The following is a 21139-nucleotide window of genomic DNA, read 5'->3' as shown; positions in this document are numbered from 1 at the left end:
GTGCTAATTAAAATTGTCATTATCTAGAATCTATGTAGGAGGATCGAAGAAAATGTTTAGAACAAGAGTCGGTAACGAAAAAAGCGCACAAGGCGAGAAAATTAATTAATAGGAAAGACGGTAGACCAACTTGGTGCCTCGACGTGACAGAAGAAGTGACTTGGCTTCAACTGATGGCTTTAATAATGCTCTAACAAGAATATAGGCCTACGAATCTCTCATCGTCGTGAAAATAAGTGAACCCGCGTACTATCGGACACTATTTTTGAGTTTGGTTATTTGGATTGAGGATTTGAATATGATTATATATTTGAATATAAATATATGAACAAACGCGTGTTTTTGTGCCATGGCACGTCTCTTTTACGGGATCTTTGCTAGATTGGCACTGTCAGTAGTAAAATATAATAAATGTACATAGTGAGATATAAATGTAATTAATTTATTTGTTATCCCCGCTAATTATTGTTAATAAACAAAAACGTATTCCAAACGTTGCTGCATAGTTACGTTGCGCTACAAACCGAGATACAAACACGCTAAATATAATACGTCACTAGTAGTAAAGACTAATCGTATATCGGCATTAGGACCAATACGTATATTTCGTTTGCATCTCCTCTTTCAAGTTATAAATATTACGGTTTAATCAATGGCTAGTAAGTCTTCGTTGGTTTCACTTGAAGCTTGCCGTTAAGCTTTTTCACCCACCCAATATGCGCGCGCTCAAGTATAGAAGCATTCGCTAAAATCGATATGGCATTGCTTGCGTAAGGGGCGGAGAGGCCCATTTGTCCCTATATTGTTACCAATTCAAATAATTAGAGGTCATCTCCGTACTACTCGCTCGTTGTATGGACTGAAGTTCGTTGCAAAATTAGTAGTTAGCCTTACTTGCCGCTTTTGCTATTTACTTTTTGATATATTGCTCAAGGAGAGAAATATTCCGTCTCGAACCAAATTTGATCAACCAACAATTACCAAGTGATAAAAAAGACGCCGAACGTTAGCAGTCGTTGGTTAGTTAATTATAAATGTACCTAACAAAATATATATATGTTATTATAACGATGTTATACCGAGGATTTATGAATCGTCTACCGAAATTGTATTGAAGAAGTCAGCTTGTTCGATTTTTTCTAAAGTAGAAAAAATCGAACAAGCTGACTTTGCGGATATAAATAGTAGGATAACCTAGTTTCCATTGCTAATAAATTTTTCTTCAGGTCTACCCAAATCTCGCTTTTCTAGTTTATACTCTAATAACACATATTGAAATAGACACACTCTTCTAGACGAAATACCATCATCTGACTTACATCAGCTCCTGTTATAGCTAACTCCGTTTTAAAGTGTTCACGTTGCACATTCGGCTGAGGTGTTCTCGGATTATCGAAAACGTTTACGACAAATTATATATAAATCAGAAAAAAAAATAGGCGTAACCTCATTTCCATAGAGAACTCGTCTGATACACGTGATGTATGTAGGAAATGTTTGCCCATGAGAACGATCAGAAATCGATAGAGCTTTCTAAAATGAACGTTGCTTTTTGGTCTTGAGCCAGAGCACCACAGCAAGTCAATATGCCGGCGAGCTTAGTTGCAATGATAAATATAAAACACGACCAACATTGTCCTAGATGAACACGATGCAGTAACTGAAGGTACAGCGATTCCTATTTAAGGAATCACGTGTATACACAGAAAAAGGCGTATATATATTCTCACATAATAGCCTTTTGCAGAGGGGGAAAGCACAACAGTAGAGACATTGTCATAAACGTCGCCATTTTGAACATGTAGACATAGCGACTTGTATGAACCTGCAACCAGCGAACATAGAGAGGTACGGCTTTCTTAGCAATGCAAAGTATTTAATCAATATTTTAAAAGTGTCCACTTTTATTTAAGAGAATGAACCGATTCATAACCAGCAGTTCGACTCGTTAATGAAAAATTATGGTAAGAGAACGCGCTGCTACTATAACTCCTTCAGATGCAAACCTTTGAAGATATAGCGACGAAACGAATACGAAAGTAAGCACCCCATAATAAGCGCCTCTTTATACAAACTCTCTATAACCGAACAAGCCCTAGTGGCTGCGGTACGCTCTGTGGTGCGATTTCAACAATTTCTTTACGGAAGAAACAACAGATATCTGCTGACAGCAATTTTAAACGCCGTTCTCAAGGCGGGCTTCCGATATACATACGGCGAAAACGATGGACGAAGTCAACTTCAACCCATCGGTCAACACCGTGTAGGTGGAGCTTACCAGCCATACACGCGATATGCAAAGCTACTGCTGCTGTTGGATCTATAATGAATAGCATTCGTTCAGTGCGAAAAGCATCCGTAGCAGATGACCTCACGGCAGGGTTTCAAGTCTGCGTTGAGAGTCATCCTATATTGCACTCGCAGTGCGACTCGGGAGAGAGACTCGGCAAGCACTGATTGCATACGAACACGTGACAAGCTCGTCGTTCGTGTTCGTATCGACATTGTTGACTCCCCTAAATAATGAGGGAACGCAGTCCCTATTTGGTTGATATCATCCAGAACCATTCGCTGTTCCTTGTCTCGACTGGAACGCTTCCGTTTTGAGCATCAAAGTCGCTATGTATTCCGAGTTGTTCAGACCCAAGGCGTCCATCCTTCGTACATAAGGGCTAGGTTCTCCATCGATGTAGCCTCGTGGATAACCTTCTCGAGTTGTTGTCCGACAGTCAGGTGCGATTTGTCGTGTGTGTCCCGACCCTCAAGTTTAGCGCGGACGCGTCTCCATATTAGCATGCCCTGACGATTACGCTGCTCTTCCCTTTTGCTTTCGATCTCAACTACCTGAAAATAACAGGGCCCTTTCTCAATGAAAATACTCTGCCGCAGACCTTAAGAGCCATGCTTTTTGCTGGTTTCTGGTAGTTTATCTGAACCCCTAAGACGTACCTATCATACTTATGTCTGGCTAAATTTAGCGTCATATAATCACTAACTATTGACCTCTTATTATTTTATTCCCATTTATTGGTAAGGTCTGCAGTAACACTAATTCAGTTCAACTGACCTTGTATGCAAGCAGTCGCTCTACCAGTTGCTGTACGGCGTGGAAGATTTCTCCAATCTGCGACGACGCTTCATGTAACATTGGCAGGTCAATTTGTCCCGGCTGGCCACCCGCGAACGAACGCAACGCAAACTGACAAGTATTGTTGAACTGCCCAACTGTATCAAAACATACCTGTGCCATAATCAATGTATAACATTGTTATTTATATTTCAGGCGCTAATTACACTGAGTGAACCGCTTTACAATTGTTTGATTATTATGGGGTGTCGCAGTGACAAATCAGTAACGCACGCAGGGTCAAACTCTTACTAAATTTTACTTTACAAAACTACACAATACGTTTTTATGGGATTGATAAAAACAGTATCGCTGCTGACTGCCGTTTGATAAAAGTTCAGCCTTACCTGGACGGGATTGAACGACAGCTGTGGCCAGTTCGCGTTTTTCAGTAAGAACTCGGTGGGCTCAGCGTGGCGAACCGAGGCCGTTAGGTCAACAAGCTCCTGAAGCTTTACATCTGCGTCGACCAACGCCATTCTGTCGATTACGCAATAAGCGAATATAATAGTGAAAATCAAATCTATAATTAGTATCGGTAAATTAAAAAAGCATCTAAAAGGTTTTACTTGCGGTGTAGAAAGATGGGAAGCTGAAAAAATTAGGAAAGTAATTAATGGTTACCAATTTAGAGAAGCCAACTAGCCTCGAAAGAGATCAGCTAGAAAATAATAACAAAGTTCATGCTAAGTCAAGTCCCGAGCTTTTATAACCGACATCGTCGTTAGACATCGCTTTAGATGGCTGGTGCCCAACATAAAGCGGCATATTTATGCATGCTTTCAAACCTAGATCATCTCGCACGTCCCTAAGTTTTTCCGTGGATCAGTAGGCACACACGTTGCGACAAAATTTTAACCTACTACTTCATGTTTATACGTTGTTTTTACTAACCCGATGGGGTGCCAATATCGCTGCACTTGTGCCTGAAGGACCTGCACCTGCTGGGAAATAGAGTCCAGAAGGGCGTCTTTTAGGTTAGTGACCTCAATGCCGACAGCTGCAAGCTCACTGGCGACCCCTGGCTTGGCTGCCACCCGAGCGTACGACGGATTGGACAACATTGCCATCCCAGCATTCGTCACCTCAAGAACGGCCGCCCGAGTTCGACCAACAGCATCTTGGAGGTCAGCTCGAATGCACAAGTCTGCCTCACTGCCATTACCTACAATAGAGACAGGCACATTAATTCTTATACTATTTGTTTTGTGTCATCTTGTTCCTAGAAATACACATATCATGAAAAACTGTTATAGGTAAATCTAAGCATTTACCATGTAAACCAAAGGAGTACGATCAGGAAGACAAAACCGTAAAACTTAAGTCTTCTAACCCGATAAGACAAAGTGCGTAGATGGCCTACCGATGTTATCCAGAACTGATTCGATCGTTGGCAACTCAAAGATCGGTTCCTCGGAGACACTTTGCACCAGTCCCATTAACGCCGTGATTATTTGATGGTCTACAACAACGCGCTCGATGGGAATTCTTGCTGTTACCGTTGCTCGTTCCTCACCAGTCGCCGACATTTCTGGCGAAGCTTCCGTTAAGAGGAGAGGCGCGATCATCAAACTCTCGATTACCCCACACGCCGCTTCAAGCCGGCTAACACCCCCCGTCACAGCGCTCTGTACAGCTGTGAATAGTCCATGGATCAATTGCAGTTTGTCAATAAAACGGAGCTCTCCGAACAGCGAGTCCATTACAAGCAGTAGTGGCTGTAGAGCAGTTCCCGTAACCGAAGAAGCAGCTGTTGTGGAGGTACTGTCAACACCGGATACCGGTGTGGCTACAGAAAACGTTGTCTGCTGACGCTGACTGGCCGCGGCAGCAATAACAGCCTCATACTCGGCCTCAAGCCTGTCTGCAATCACTTCGTACTCGGCGGTAGCTACCATACTCGACAGAAGCTCCATTCCTTCGCCCACGACGGGTACAAGTGGTGAGTTGACAACGTCGAAGTCGGAAAAAGCCAATAACCGGGGTAGGACGTCGATTTTAAAGTTATCAAGCATTCCAATAAGACGTTGGGCTGCGGGAGACTCAGTTAAAGTGTAGAGAACGCGCGGATGTAAAACACTAGCGGACAAAGCGCCGCCTAGACCGTCATCGTGTTCAACATCGCATACGCTCAATTTCTGCGCAAGGTACGAGAGATCCGATGTTAGCTGCTGTTGAGATACAACGGTCTTCGCTTGAAAACGGGTCAGAGTCTGTTGAATGCTCGGCCCGTCGACTTGAGTGCAAACGTGCATGAGCCATTGTGCCCAGAGTGAGGTCGTCTGAGAGAAATACCCTGCCATTAGGCGGAATAAGGGGTTCTGGCAGTGTTCTTGTTCGCAATAGCTGGCTAGCATGGCCGTCGTGTCCTGAACCGCTTTGCAGAGTTCGGAGAACTGCAACCGTAGAGAGGCAAGATCTTGAAATACCGTTGGGCATTCCTGAAACACAAGCAGACGGACAGGGTCGAGTATTTAGTACGTGGGCTATAATTTATTTACGCGAATCTGCTGACGAAATAGCATACTTCTTCCAAATTAGAAAAGCAGCTGTCATATGTTGTTGCTTCAAGCTAGATTTAAATTGCTTTTTTTTTTTAGGTGCGATATATTGCCATTGTATAGGGCAAAATGCAATCGCATTGAGTATACAGTAGTGTTGTTGTTAAGATAACTTAATTGCTAAATAAGTAATCATATTTATACAGGTTCACACAAGTTTAACATTTACCCAAGAAACAAAGAAAATGAGTAAAAATCCTAATTTGAAAAATTCAAAAAACTGTCATATTATAATAATAACTACATGAGTTAAATTGATTCCATTGAGTGCATTTATTATGTCGGTCATAGAGCATTGTATGTATCCGTTTGTTTTGCAAATTGGCGCGTTTCTTAACTTGGACCCTTCAAGCGCCCATCTGAAAGACGGATCAAAATACGATTTTTGTTGGCCTATCGACAGAAATAAAACGGACCGAAGTAGGACCTAAAGATCAACTGCCTAGCTACTGGTCGAACCTGCAATGCTGTAATGAGCGCTGTCTTATCAGCCAGTGCTATGGCATTATCCCGCCACTCGACGACGTTTGCAGTAAGTTGATTCCAGATAACTCGGAGTTCTCGTTCCACCTTCATTAGATTCTGCTGAAAACCGTCCTCTTCGCAGAGAGCCACAAGCTGAGTAACAGCGCATTCGGCCGTTATCGACGCCGCCTTAGTTACAGATGTTGGTCCACCTTAAAGCACCAACGGGAAGAAAATGTGCACCTAGCGTATTTAGGTCCCTTGATTGATAACATTGGCGTTGACATGTCTAATGATCGTAGAGAACGTGGCATAGCAGCATTGTGCCGAAATTTTATTTTTTGCATATAGTATTTCGCTGCAATAAATTCTAGTAAGTATTTATATCTTGTGAGCAATCTACTGTGTAACTATTATTTGTCATACCGACGCTGTATAACTAGTTACTCACCGACAGTCCAGTCTACGAGAGGATCGTAGACAAAGGCTTCAAGAAGTGTGAGTAGGGTTTCGCGGTTAGCTCTCAGCGTTCGGAGGATGTTTTCTGCAGCTACTTGGAATACTCCATTGAGACCGTTCAAACCAAGGGCTCGACTGAGTATTGGAGTTAGACGGAAAGGCACCCGTTCGGCAACCCGCAGTTGAGTTCCTGAAATCAGGTCTCGCTATAAATATGGCGGCGAATACATCAGAACTGCATAATCATATATAACCTCCAAGTGCTGCGCTGAGTTATCGAGCCTCTTTTATAAGGCATACAAGAAAAATAGGCTCTATACGGTTTACTATACAACCATATCAATGTCGAGACAAAAGTCACTCAAATAATTGTGTGTGTAGAAATTAATGGTACTCGGTTGTATCGGTCTTAAACGATTTTCGTTTGGAATATAATTCTTTTATAGTAAGAGAAACAGACGTAAACAGTAATAGTTTTCGATCACTAATGACGGATAATAATTTAACTTACCTTATAGAATTAAATTAATAATAATCTCATTCGCTGATGTAATGCGTTTTTGAATAACTTTTCCTTTAACGTTAAAACGCTGACACAGTTCTACACGGTTAAGTAAATTTAAAATAGAGCGGTATCTAGTTAGTGTATTTTATTGTCGGTGTTCAGATGTGTCGATGTCTGTGGAGCTAACCATAGGTTTATACCAGTTTGATTAATAACCCCTAATAATAAATTAATTTTAGAAGCGGAATTTTAAACAATAACTTCTGATAAATTATTTTTTTAAATAAATAAGAATATAGTTAGAGTTCTATATAACAATGAATGATAATTTCATAATTGTTTAACAGTTGAAAGTTGGCATTAAAAACCATGCACGTGGCTAAAACAACGGGCGCCGCTACATTGATTAGTCGCTAGTTTTAGTTGTAACCCATCTCTTCAGTATTATACAAAATGTAGGCCTATGCCAGTCTCAGAATAGTCAGACCTATGCGGGCTTTCTTATAGCACGGCCATAACAATCGTTACTTGAAATGATTATTATAACGAACCTCTCTCGAAGCAGACATTGTAGTCGATGTGAATAATATGGCCTGAATGAATATCAACAAGAATGTTGTCTAGATGTCGATCCCCCAATCCGATAATGTAGCCGACAATCGACGTGACAGCAACACTATGCACAAGGGCGTTCTGACGAGCCCAGAGTTGGCCTGGGGTGGCACAGGCTGCCCAGACTTCGCGCAGCAGCAAATCGCCTGGAGTTTCTTTTGTCAGCTCTTCGACGACCTGCATAAGAAGTTCCTTTGGCCATTCGCGCCGTTTATCTGTCTCATCGAAGTTTTATGGGACGAAAAAACACGAAAACAAACACACAGGAAAACGAATGATGCGTCGGTCAGTATGCCTCATTCACTGCTTATTACCCATTTCAGCGAAACGTAATTATACACTATTTACGGACATGGAATAGCAAGTAATTACTGGCGGTTGAATTTTGATCCAACGAACTTTCTTCCGTTATAAGTAAAAGTAGGAAATTCATATAAAGTAAATTGTACCGTACGTACCGGTGGGAATGTTGGCCTTATTGAGTTTGGGAATTAATTTACTATAGAACATTTCGGTAGGCCTGGTTGCATAGCCCTGCTTGGCAATCTGGTGCCTCTTGTACAGTGCAAACAGCGGCACCGAACGATCAATCCATTGTATAAGACCTGAACGGCGTCCCATCGGAGTGACTGCGTAGCTACGGGCCAAATAGGAGTTTTGGCCGAATCGCTTCGACAAGATACGATTAGAGATTGAAAGGAACTGCATAATCCTTTCGTCAAGATGAAGGTCCTCCAAACCTAATAAAATAACAAGCAGTATTCTTTTTTAATTTCTACGGTAATATGTACTGCTATCCACAACATGGTTGAATCAAGTTCTTCATATCATTCTAGTGCCACCCAATCTTGTCATAGTCCTAGCTAGTTCTCTGCACCGGGGGCCTTTGCCACTTTAACCATTCTAATATTAGAGAAGTGTATTTGAAACCGATTCGCATGGAATTTTCCAAGAAGAACCAAAACCAGCGTACCTTTACGTCCGGCGAGCGCCACAAGGCGTTTAAGACGTTACGGTTTGTCTACTAGAGATAAGCTTCATTCAAGTACGAAACTTTTGTTTATTGCCTATTCAACGGAAGCCACACACCGAGTAAGAAAACAGTACCGTAACTCGCGCGAACAAACTATCGATAGCGAGGAAATTCCCATCATTTCAAACCGTACTGGTACAAGTAGAAATGAAACACCTATGTAGATGTTCCAATACATAAATAGATTGTATATTGGTCTATTTGCTTTATTCTTCACTTCATTTTTTCCATTAACGGTTAATTTCTTTATTTCGGAGCAGTCTCGTTTGTCGGTGACGTCGTCCCTTTCTCCCAGATAAATAAAGATGCGAAACCGGAGTCAGTTAACAAATAATAGACTAGAGAATAAGCCCAACTTACTTTTCACGCTCTAACTGAGACTGAACGCACATAAAGCTAAATTCGTGTTCCACTCAATTAGGTAGATGTCCCTATTTATAACAGCAAGTTATTCTTGACTGCCCTTAACGGTCTGCTGGAAAGCGCTTGCTCTGGGCCATTCATTCCAAAAAGAACTTAATTCGATGTATGCCTATTGCGCCTTTTTTTATTGAACATTTTTTATGTTACTAATCGCGAGCTGGGATATGTTTTTCGAAAAAAATATTAATAAGCTGCAAGTTGTCTAAAATAATACGACTTGGACCATGCTCGATCTTCGTTGGTTAAGCTGGGTTTTATTTAGGTACTAACCGGTAACTTACGTGCTCAAATGGTCATCTGAGAAGCTACAGGTTGGCACCATGATTAGACTTTCAACCTTACATATAATATACAACACGAGACTTGATCATCACTAAAACTTAGCATGGCGCAAAAAGATAGCTCCCAACTAAAATAAAGGCCTAATCGGTAAAACTGTGGAAATTTTCTATTTGATCCTGTAAGTTAAAAATATTCAGCCAAGACGAACGTCGGAAAAATACTTTTCGTATTGCCCTTTACTTTTTAGAAAATAAAACGTATGTTTTTAAATGAAGAAGCGACCCTCGATGGATATCGCCGAAACTCCTGAAAAGGATCTTTTATTTACTTCGCAAAACTTTGGGTCTTGTAGATCCAACAATTCACATCACCAATATTCTATTGTGATTATTGTATAAGGCAATCGTTTAATAGATAATACGGTCACTTCTGCATTTTCAAATTTCGATCCTTAAAACTATAGAGAAGACTAAAACTTTACCACCTTTGATCTTAAAGTTCAAAGATATTGTCGCGTGTATTTTATGACCACCTTACAAACACGGTCGAATCGGCCAGTTTTAGTTATAGTACACGGCCGTGAAAGTCGGGGGAACTGAACTTTTTTGTTTCAAAAATCATTAAACGCTTGTAAAGCACCTGACAGAAAATCCAAATGCTTTGTCCACTTCTTAGTAAGTTACATAATAGCATGACATATTCAACGCTAAGTCCAGTTGAAGGGCTGATTTTACAGTTGGATAAAAGCGCCACAGAGAATTCAACTATCAGACTGAGTAATTGCAATACGAATCCCACTATGGTTTCGTCTTTACTAAATAAAACGATTTACGGCCGCAGGACATCCGCAGGGATCCTTCTCGATGCGCATAAGCAAAGAGAGTCGATATAACAGTTTAGTCATTAATAATTACGGGTCAGCTTACGTTGACTAGATTGATGACAGCCACAATGAATAAGCTTGATAAATGAAGAAGAAGAAGACAGAAGACAAACTGCTATTTATGATCGTATATGAATATGATATATGAACTAACTAGAAAAAACAACGTATTGTTTATAAAAAGGTGAAAAAAACTTTTTAAGCCTGCCAATGTTTGTTCTATTGTGTATTATGTTCGCGAGGGAATTTGTCCTATGAGTGCTGATATTGGCCATTTCGTGTAAGGTTTCAAGATCGACACCATAAGCTTAAAGCGTTTTTTAATAACTAGACCGAGTACATCTTTAACATTCATAAATTGCCTAGGCCTTAAACTAATGAGTTAAATCTATAAAATCATTGAATGGAACAAATCCTAAGTCACATTATAAAAACGATTATTGCCAAATGTAAAAAGAACATAATAACAAGTCACGAAAGAGCCAAGACTTGAAACGCAGTGCAAGTTCAGTAAGGCGTATTTACTGTCCAGTTCTAGTTTACGGCCAAATTGAGTGAAGAAACGGGCGTTCACCTATATTTATCCCGTTGGCGTTATTAAGAATCATAGGGAGAGCGGCAGTATCAAAAGGCCATAATAAATGTAGATAAAACTATATCAGTCACATACGTAGGATAGCACGCCAAAGCTTTGTTACAAATTATATATGGAACTTTTTGAAAGAACAGAATATAAGGCTGTATTCTATCATAATATTACAGTCATTAAGCATCATCAAATACTGATTACAGCTATTATGTTGTTGCGCAATTATTCCGGTCGACGCAGTGCTCGAATATAGGGCTAATGACGTGCCAAATTTAGGTATCTCTTGCATTACTTGTTCAACAGTGTGACATATGACTAATTCGGATCATATCGGAAAAAAACTATAGATAACATATGTAGATATGTAGATTATCCTTGCAGGAAAAGGTAGTCGCAAAAAACGGTAGGAAAATTGGTAGTTAATTGATATGCAGGTTGAAAAATACCTTACGAGAAAGAAATTTTAAACCCCATTACTTTACTGGGTATGTTACGATAATTAGATGCTACAACCTTAAAGAAACTGTAATTCGTAATTTATCTCTCTATGTTTTAGATTGAAAACGGAACTCACCTTTGAACAGGAACGTATACCTAACGCCGTCATCTCCAATGAGCGCAAACTTTTTCGGCTTTGATTTGGTGGGCAATAGAGTAACTGTTGATGCCACAGACGCAACTGTCGCTCGGTTTTGTCCCGGCACGGGAAGTAAGGTATTCCTGAGGCCCGCCAAACGAGGAGAGATTGTTGACATGGCCAACTGGGACCGTACATCCTCCTGAATCTTAACATTTACTGTTGCACATAATGCCTTGTAAGCTTTTTTCAGAATTTCTGGATCCTGTAAAATAATAAGGTCAATATCATTAGAAGGAGTGATGGATGGTATCATCGATAGTTTATCTTTTTTTTTTTATTAATAGGTCCCAAACATCGCGTAAATCAAATAACAATGTGTCCAGATGCACTGTTTTATAATGTATCACAAAACTGAGCTTTATCTAGAAGCATGAAACGTTCGCAAAAGCTGTTGAATATAACTTTAATTCAACAATCAAACCTAAAATAAAAATAGCGATTCAAAATTATTTTTTTATGAAGGAGTCCTTATGCCAGACACAGGTCTTAACAAATAGTAGAAAATTCACAGAACGAACGATTTTTTTACGTCGGAAAACGTTTCCACAATACATCCAGGGCCGACCGATTTAATTTTTGCATAAACAGCAACCCTGTTGAAAATGACATATGCTCGTGTTTCCTAGTCAGGCCTTGATATCTACACAATAGGCACCTATTGTATACGATATGACAGATGATGAGAACCATACAACTTACAGCCAGTCTTTATGTTTACCTAGCTGGCTTAGTCTAATGAATTTTTTAAAAATACAGAAAGCTTATCTCCACACATGTGGGAAATTGATAAAGAGTCTGATACTAGAGACCCGTTTCAGTTGCAGGCTAAATTCTTTTTCACTAATTTACTTTGCATTTGATTGATAGAAGTTGTATTCGTGGAACATGTCAGAGTCCCGAAACTCTGACATATTCATTTAAAGTCAGATTATTACCTTACATGCTATTTTATCGTACAATGTCTTCTTACAACATACGCCTAGTGTGTTTATTAAATATCGAAATTATGTTCATGTATTTCATAAGCGTGCTGTGAGCAGTACGTCTGCACCATTGCATCTACGGCACACTAAGTTTATTTAAATCTATCCTTGGGAAATAGCAAACAAATTTCAGATCTTCGCGACAGCAAAACAAAACTTCCGGGATTATCTCGAATAGATTCTTATATATATAGTCGATAAAACTTCAAGGAGTTATTTAGGAATGAATTTTCCTCGTAATAATTAAGATAGCGGATTGTCTTGTACAATTAAACAAAAGTTGTATAGTAGCCTGATAACGTTCAAAAAAAAGATAACCAAATCATTACTGAGCGGTCACCGTTTTTGACAAATTTACGTGTCAATAAAAATATTTTCATTTTATCATATTTCATTTTACCTATAATAACGCATAATATAATTATTATGATTTATTATAGGTATATATTGATAAAAGTAAGAAAGAGTGAATCACGAATCTGGTTTGCGATTGCTAACAAAAAAGCCTTAATTCTACAAAACTGAGTTCATCTGTACGGCTCATGATTTTATTCAACGCAAACCAAAATGCAGAACATCTGCTATAGCCATATCAGAGGAGATGTGATCATTTCCAAAAATTGAGAGCCAGGTAAATGCATTTTCTTCGTGACACATTGCATAGAATTTTAACTCTTTTTATTATAATTCTCTTACTGTAAATCTTTGTAAGTACTAGATTTTTACGGAAAAATCCGACCAACTTTGAGACTGAGTAACTTCAAGAAACTTGGAAATGAAGACGGGCTGAGTTTACTTCAGTTGAAATAGGTTCACAAGTCTATAATCTTTTAGTCCCGAAAATTGACGCTCAGAGGTTTTCGTTCTTCGAAAGTAACAGCGCAACGGAAATTCAGCAAAGATTGAAGAAGACGTCAGGCAACGAGGCCCTAGATGAAAGCACAGTACGCGAATGGCGTGAACGTTTCAAGAACGGAGGTCGGAATGTTGAACATCAGCAAGCAGCAAGCAAATGATCAGATGTCGGGACCTTCAGGACAAAAACGCACTGCCGAAATTGAAAAAGCTTTCTTCGACAACAGAGCTTGGAGCCTAATAGCTTTATCGGCCAAAATTGGTGTTTCATATGGAACGATGAACAGAACGATAACTCGAATACTGAAAATGCAAAAATTGAGTAAAAAATGGGTCCCTAATGGACTGATTTCAGGCCAGTTGGAATGTATGTGGTATATTCCACGTCCAGTTCTCGGAATAAAAACCTCTCTGGAGGTATAATTCAATATCTACTGCCAACCGGAGAGGGGCCAGCTGAAAAAGTAGCATCGTCCTGGAGAGAAATTTAGTTTGCTAACAGTACTGAGGGGGTTAGGAAATAAAATGATAGTACTATTTGCAATGGACATTAGAGACATTACAAATTACAGAGAAACACAGTTTCTTAAGAGACTCATGCACCCTAGAACACGGCTACCAAAAGCACATAGTATAGTTATTTGATGACAACGCCAAACCTCATTGCCACACATAATTATTTCCTGAATATAGAAGGGAAATATCCAAGGTCGGCGTCAACCCGCTCATTTTCCCCATTTAAATATGTGTGATTACGGGGCATTCCGCGCCCTAAAAAGAGCAATTGATAAGCAAATATAAGCGACTATGGATTTCCTTCGAAATGCCATAAATCGAGAAATATATATAAAGACACGAGTGGCAGGTGTATAGCTTTCCAGAACTTGCCAGAGCCCTGTGACAAATGCATGGAAACATAAAAGAGCATCTCACTGAAAATGCAGCTTGCTTCGAAAAGTCGTAACAAGGGAGAGCCAGATACCATCAATTTTGAATCCATTATATCGTCATACCCAACAGATTTGCGTACAGAACACTGAAAGCACTCGTCTTCCTGGACTGTCCTCTAACGCACATATACGTGGTCGATATTTATTAGCCTGTAGCCTGTAGATTATGTGAATCGTATACACAACTATAAATTATACGTCATGAGAGGCTACCACAATACTTTAGCAGAATCTAACTGAAAAACAATTCGCATGTAAAACTGGTCCTTAGCGTATTCGGTATGTGCGTAGTGTCAACCAGAAAAGCGGAAGACCCGCCCATTCCGACGTGGGTATCAGACAAATTAAATAGCAAGCCAGAACCCAGAATCGACACGTTATAATTGTTTTTCGTCTTATCGGCCTACTTTGTATGTGATGCGAATCAATATTAACGTTGCCGTCGTCTCCATACACACTGTAGTTAGTAGTTCTCCTGCTCAAGCAGGCCAATCGACCCTGTACACGAACTCAGCATTGAAAACAAAATCGGAGACCACCAAGCGAGGACACTGGGACTGTATATGTTCCAAATGATGCATATTTTTCTCTAAATTTAGGTACAAAGCAGATTTAAATAGGTTGATCCAAGTTGTCTTCATGCCAATATGAAGGGAAGAACTTCCCCATCTTTAACAAATACAAATAAAGCTCACTAGATTTCAAGCGCCAAACTACACTAGGTAACAATGATTAGACGACAGATACTGAAACCCCTGCGTAAGCAAGTTCTATTTGATCACAAAAAAATGGTTTCGTGTCGATTTCGGGCAATCCTCCACTAATGCAACACAGATAAAAGTTTTTGGCAAAAAATTTGCCCCTAGATAACATATTTTACTCATATCTTTATCCGATCAACAACGAACTGCTAAAAGAGTATCTCGCATATTGTGGCGAAGGGAAGCCAAAGTGTTCGGTTTCGTATAATACTATGAGGTGATTGTTTTCTATTCAATACAATTGAACGTGTTTTAATATCAGAGACGCCATTAAACTATAAAATACCTAGCGGCTGTAAGTGACATATATCAGTAACGAGTTCGTTGACCAATTAGCACGTTCATCGGTTCCTAATAAATTCGACGCAAGCCGCACGCATTCTGTCTGTTAGTTAACCGAGTTCGTATCTTGAATGGACAGTTGGTTTAACGCCCACTGAACTAATATTAAATATCTACCTAGACGATCAGTCACTACGCCGTCTCTAACGTGCTATTCAGATAAAACCCACTTAAAAAGCTATCCTGCTCGGGCACATGTGATGCGAAAATAGTAAATTTACACTTCACCCGTAGCGGAAATAAGCACACGCATAAGTACACGGAAAATAAGCAAGCGCATCAGCATACCCTTAAAATTGATACGAGTGAATCGTGCGTGAAACCGAATTTCAATATGGCTGCGAACGTTGCTGTGGGCGGTAGATCTCAGGACACTGCAGTTCAACAGGGCTTACGAAATGACCGAAGACCGGAAGAACGCTGGATACAATTCCGTTACGTGTTTCTTCTTCTAGGCTTTACTGGTTTCTCGTGTATATTTGTGCTGCGAGTTAACCTACATGTCGCTATCGTATCTATGGTAAACCATACAGCAATATATAAAACGGTGACAAAGAGCGACTGCTATAAGGATTTTAATCACAGTATCACCGAAGATATCATACACTCGGATGGACCTTTCGAGTGGAGCCCGATAACTCAAGGTCTCGTACTGGGATCGTACTTCTGGGGGTATATTTTGACTCCTATACCAGGCGGAACCCTTGCCGAAAAATTCAGTCCTCGGTGGCTGTTTGTCTCCGGAATATTTATTGCTGCGGTTCTAGGTTTCCTCGTGCCGATCGTCACGCAATATTTTGATTATATTGGCTTAGTCGCCCTTCGCCTATTTCAAGGCCTTAGCGCAGGAGTCACCTTCCCATCAATTGAGGTTCAATTGGCCTACTGGGTTCCAGAGCATCAACGGGCGATGGCTGTTACTTTTGTACATTCAGGCGTTTTTGTTGGCGTTGCCGTCGGGATGTTCGTAGCCGGTGAACTGGCTGGTAGCGGGTTTCTTGGGGGCTGGCCGAGTGCATTTTACGTGCCCAGTGTGTTTAGCATAATATGGTGCGTGCTCTGGGTAATATTTATTACCGACACCCCGAAAGAGCATCGTTTGATGTCGAAAGCCGAGCTAAGGTATATCACTGGAGACGTTGAACGACATCGTAACACTCACGCGCCTACACCTTGGAAGGCCATTCTGCTTTCACCTTCCGCATGGGCCGCTCACATTGCCCTATTTGGAGCGTTGTATTTGCATGCTGTTCTCGGCTCAATGCTGCCAACATACTTTGGTACGGTCTTATACTTTGATATTCGCAGCAATGGCATGTTTTCAGCACTGCCATATGTTGGAGCAACAGTGGGCTGTCTGGCTTCGGGACCAATATGTGACGCAATTGTAGCCCGGAGTTGGTTGTCTCTGACGAACGCACGTAAATTATTCAACGCGATTTCGCTTGTTGTCCCGTCGATAATTTTATTTGTCGTAGTGGCTGTTGGCGGTTGTAATGGGATGGTTAACCTCGTTTTGTTTGTGACTGTGGGTATATTTCGGGGTATAAATGAGGCTGGTGTAGGTCCTATTCCAATAGATATAGCTCCGGATTTTGCCGGAAGCGTTTTTGGCGTAAGTGTAATGGTCGCTGCATTAGCCGGCATAGCTTGTCCGTATATCACTGGTGTGCTCACCGAAGAGAAGAACACGACCTTAAACTGGGCGAACAGCTTCTACGTTGCTGGTATCATTGGGCTCCTTTCGGCGCTCATTTTTCAAATATTCGGCACCGCAGAAATTCAGCCTTGGGGTCTTGCACAGCCAAAAATGATAAAGCATGAGACAAGCACAAATGAGTCTGATCTAGTTTTGCCAGCCGAGGAATCATTTCTAGCTTTGCCAATCATAGAGTCCAAGCCGACTAAAATCAAGCAATCAGACGCTCACAATGACAACGAAAGAGAGAGGAAAAAAACCAAAAAATAGTCTTCAGTCTCCTACGTAGAGAGCACCGTATAGGGATAAACAAACTGGGCTATGCCACCATAAACGGAGAGTTCGATAAAAAAAAATTCTTGTTGAGCGTATCCGCAGCTGGTTATCCGAATTTTGGGAGCTGTGACTTTGATATAGCAGCCGTACATATAATTTGATGAGACACACGACCAAGTTGAAGGAACAACATGAGACCGACACCTGCTACGTGTTTAACAGGTCGTGTCCACTTATAGAGAAGCTGCGTAGTTGCTTTTGACCCAATGCAGAATGAGGGCGAAAAGGTTCTAAATTCTAAACCGCTGGCTATTGGTTTGACTTTGGATTCAACGACGACCTAATCATTGGCTATGCGTCGAATATATTGGGTATTCTACCTCCCAAGCTATAGCAAAAATGCCTACACGAACTGTCCATACAGCTTCCTTAGATTGTGGGGTCGTCGTCGTCGTACACGCGCTATAACGAACATCCACGAGCAATGACTCGTTATTGCCCTCACTTTAAGCAGTTTCTCTACTCAGTGTTTAGCCATGTTACTTTTTCAACCGAAAGCACTGGTTTCCTAAAAGTCATCTCATCTCATCTTGCAAAATGGCAACGTTGATATCTGGAAGAAAAACAGTCTGTTCACTAAAAACTGAGATCAATCTGCTAGAGGACAACAGGCAACTAAGGTGAACGGATCAGAGCTGTCCGTAACTTAAAAACTACAACACAAGTGGCTCGCACCAATGAACCGGAATTGATGATATCCAGGTTAATCTGAAGAAGCGAGACAGTCTATTCGATCGGTGTCATGCTATTTGTCAACGTCCTGATACAACGATCACCGTAATGTTAAAGACCATGAATCAATAAATGCTCAGAGCACGCTATTAATAAAGCTACCATCCCTGTTTCTCATAACTCTTATGCTGTTCTTCAAAGCAAAGTGCGGATAAACAAACATTGTAGCTTAAGCAACCATGTCTACTATTTAAAGCTTGGTACCCCACGAATCTTCTCTATAGATATAGCCTGCAAGGGTAGAACGTGTATACTAATGTGAGTGTCAGGAGCGGTAGTTCATCCATGAACATAAGGGATTTCATGAACTAAAATGTTTTGCTTATAACGATAAATCAAGTTAGAAAGTTCATTCGATCTTTGCTTTAAATCAGTCTATTGTAGATTTCCATCTACGCAGCAACAATTAACATGTGTAGACATGATTTGCGCGCGTGCGCTTCCAATCATACGACTAATTTTCGTATAAAAATTACTCGCACAATTCTTCTGGATATGTTTGTGTTTAAAAGTGCAGCGTCACAAAATCCTATGTACAATTTGTGAGCTGCTGTTTGCTACTTCTTCTTGGGTGCATTCTTGAGTACTCGAACTCGTTAACAGCAAAGAAGCAGTTATTCTCAGCGTTACTTGCGCATTTCAGCCGCACACTATGGAGTAAACACTCCCAAGATCTTTGTTACACTAATTTATTGTCAACATTCATGCCTAGCGCATGAGCAAATGAATGATTCTTCTCCCATGACCAAATTTTGGTACGTTGAGTTGGCCTAATGGCTAGATGCTAGCCCATACGGCAAATGCTACTACTATTGCTTATCATCAGATTATTATTGTCTATAAACGAGAACAGCAAAATCCTCGGTGGCATGTTCGCCGGCAGTTATTTGAAAAACAAATAATACAGAGCAAGCTCTGTATTCTTTAGTTAGTTGAATTAGAAGAAGACGTAGGTCTTTTCCTAAGAATACCAGTCAATGTTTGTGATGCAGGGTCTAACTACCAATGCCGTGTCCTTCAGCCCACCTTCGCAAAGAAACTTATATTTTACCTAACCTTGTTCTTATACGGGTTTCCAAACTACACGTATCTGTATTGGACATGCGATTATAATGGTTATCATGACAACGTTAGATTATACCGAATGATAATTTGCATCGGGTTCCTCTTAGTGATGTTTTGACATTTGCTGCCTGATATCACACACGAGGTCATGTAAACATTACGAAGCATGGGACTCTCCGATATCTGGAGTCTTCTGGAAAAAATATAGGCAGTACGCAGAAATAGCTATGTGCCCAGGCTGGTAATGGATTAGCCATAATGATCCGGACAGCTTGGCCACACGCACTTCGATCGGTGCGTTAAATTGCACATCGTCTAGAACAATACATAACAACGGCAAATCAATGACCAGGCAGAAATATAGGCTCTATGGCAAGAACTAAGCATATTAAACTTTCTTGTTTCTTGGTTCTTTCGGCCTGATATGAGCTCATATAATTCAAGCCCCACATATAACGATGGTGAACTACACAGCAGTCCACGAACTAGCAACTGTTACGTGGGTTACAATGGTATAGAGAATGAGACCACGAACGTGTACCTACAGTCTATCTGAACCTACTCACGTGGAGCTTAATGGTGCAAGGGTTTATACGAAGTGCTTTCTACTGGGGGGTACATAATCACTCCTGTTTCAGGCAGAACATGACATAATGCATTCGTTTACTCCGTGGCATGAGGTCTTCCTTTCTTATTTGCATACGCTTATCAATAAAGTACTACTCTAAATTGATATTGTATTATATCACCACCAATTTAAGCTTTCAATGCCATATTTTACATTGTTATTGCCATAGCCGAATGCGATGGTCAGATAAATATGGTTCTAGTTGCGCTTGCCTGTTCAGTTCAAGGTATGGACTTGACTGGTGTTAACCCCATGTTGACAGACATGATCCTAGATTTTCGCAAAAATGTTTTCGGAATTAGCGTAACTTCAGTGCACTTAGTGGTATTCGGGCGTCAAGCATACCGGTATATTCGTGAATGGCATGAATACAACAACTAGTTGGTTGTACACCTTCTATGTTGCAACCTTTAGAAAGATTGTCTAAGTGCTTGTTTTCCAGTTCTTCGGTACCTATGAAGTTCAACCCTAGGATAATGTCCCTCCACCAGGCGTCAGTATGATTAGTAACGCTCGGAACACTTAAGCGAATGCGTCCTCCCTACCCGCAAAATGCAATTTCTAAGACTAACTTCTAAGAAATCGCCAACGCAAATCCTCAAGTAGAATAATTACTTTTGAAGCCGTTTCGCTTCTGATTATTATGTCGTCAGAACTACGAAATACTTAGCTGAAGTTTACGAGGCCGCGAAAATTAAACCTGCTGACTTTGTTCAAACTTCGACCGAATCAAAATCCATAGGTAATGAAGTACCCATAAAAACACTATCGGAAACAAATTCGATCTTCTCTAACACCTAAATAGCATTTATTATAAATATCATCTCCTTCTCTTTCGCATTGGTGAATTTATTTACAGAAATGTAGCGTATTTATCGTCATAAATTGTACATGACCTTACAGCACATATAAACTGTTGTAAAAACGACTTTCAAAAATATATGCGTATATAAAATGCTATAATTAAATTTATTCATGTATAACTAACTGTGGCTAAAATACAATATTTATACATAGTGTTGTATTTGGTGTTACCTTCCTATAATAAAATTCGAATACTGTTGACAAAGTACTTACTTTACAGTTCTGGAATGTGTCGAGTGTCTTATTAAGGGGTCCCGAAAAGTTCTTCTGGAACCATTCTTCATGAGGTGTTTCTGCCGGCGATAGCAGCGTCATTTGGATTAGGTCCTTCAGTAAATCCGTGCA

General features: G+C 40.4%; 2 protein-coding genes and 1 long non-coding RNA gene across 5 annotated transcripts in view; 2 read left to right on the top strand and 1 right to left on the bottom strand.

Moving 5' to 3' along the window:
• LOC147755500 (uncharacterized) overlaps nt 1-21029 on the top strand; it is a 26760-nt gene extending 5731 nt beyond the window's left edge. Inside the window, exons 3-4 of one of the 2 annotated variants that reach the window (XR_015329402.1) lie at nt 3036-3206; nt 21015-21029. This is a non-coding gene — a long non-coding RNA (uncharacterized LOC147755500). The remainder of the gene's footprint in view (nt 1-3035; nt 3207-21014) is intronic. The other variant, XR_015329403.1, reaches the window with a different exon arrangement.
• The window catches only part of nonC (serine/threonine-protein kinase Smg1), a 31681-nt gene continuing 10963 nt past the window's right edge, over nt 422-21139 (bottom strand). The window contains exons 18-29 of one of the 2 annotated variants that reach the window (XR_015329398.1): nt 21008-21139; nt 11514-11781; nt 8188-8469; nt 7669-7944; nt 6605-6802; nt 6148-6365; nt 4491-5568; nt 4022-4292; nt 3475-3607; nt 3068-3241; nt 2279-2844; nt 422-1825 (exon numbers count right to left, since the gene is read on the bottom strand). Coding sequence is in view for 1 of the 2 variants with exons in the window: in XM_022806667.2 (XP_022662402.1) it covers nt 2638-2844; nt 3068-3241; nt 3475-3607; nt 4022-4292; nt 4491-5568; nt 6148-6365; nt 6605-6802; nt 7669-7944; nt 8188-8469; nt 11514-11781; nt 21008-21139 (3237 nt within the window). In the remaining variant the exon portion in view is untranslated. Of the gene's footprint in view, nt 2845-3067; nt 3242-3474; nt 3608-4021; nt 4293-4490; nt 5569-6147; nt 6366-6604; nt 6803-7668; nt 7945-8187; nt 8470-11513; nt 11782-21007 lie in introns of both variants that reach the window. The other variant, XM_022806667.2, reaches the window with a different exon arrangement.
• On the top strand, nt 11775-21005 carry LOC111250840 (sialin-like). Its single transcript, XM_022806669.2, has one exon. The coding sequence runs from the start codon at nt 15805-15807 to the stop codon at nt 17437-17439; it is 1635 nt and encodes a 544-aa protein (XP_022662404.1). The 5' UTR covers nt 11775-15804; the 3' UTR covers nt 17440-21005.

Source organism: Varroa destructor, unplaced genomic scaffold (assembly GCF_002443255.2).
Source record: "Varroa destructor unplaced genomic scaffold, Vdes_3.0 BEIS01000005.1, whole genome shotgun sequence".
Classification (NCBI taxonomy): Eukaryota; Metazoa; Arthropoda; class Arachnida; order Mesostigmata; family Varroidae; genus Varroa; species Varroa destructor.
This window is presented reverse-complemented; position numbering and strand designations above follow the sequence as displayed.

Excerpts from the sequence above, each read along its gene's own strand:
- LOC111250840 (XM_022806669.2), top strand. The coding sequence starts at position 15,805 with ATGGCTGCGAACGTTGCTGTGGGCGGTAGATCTCAGGACACTGCAGTT.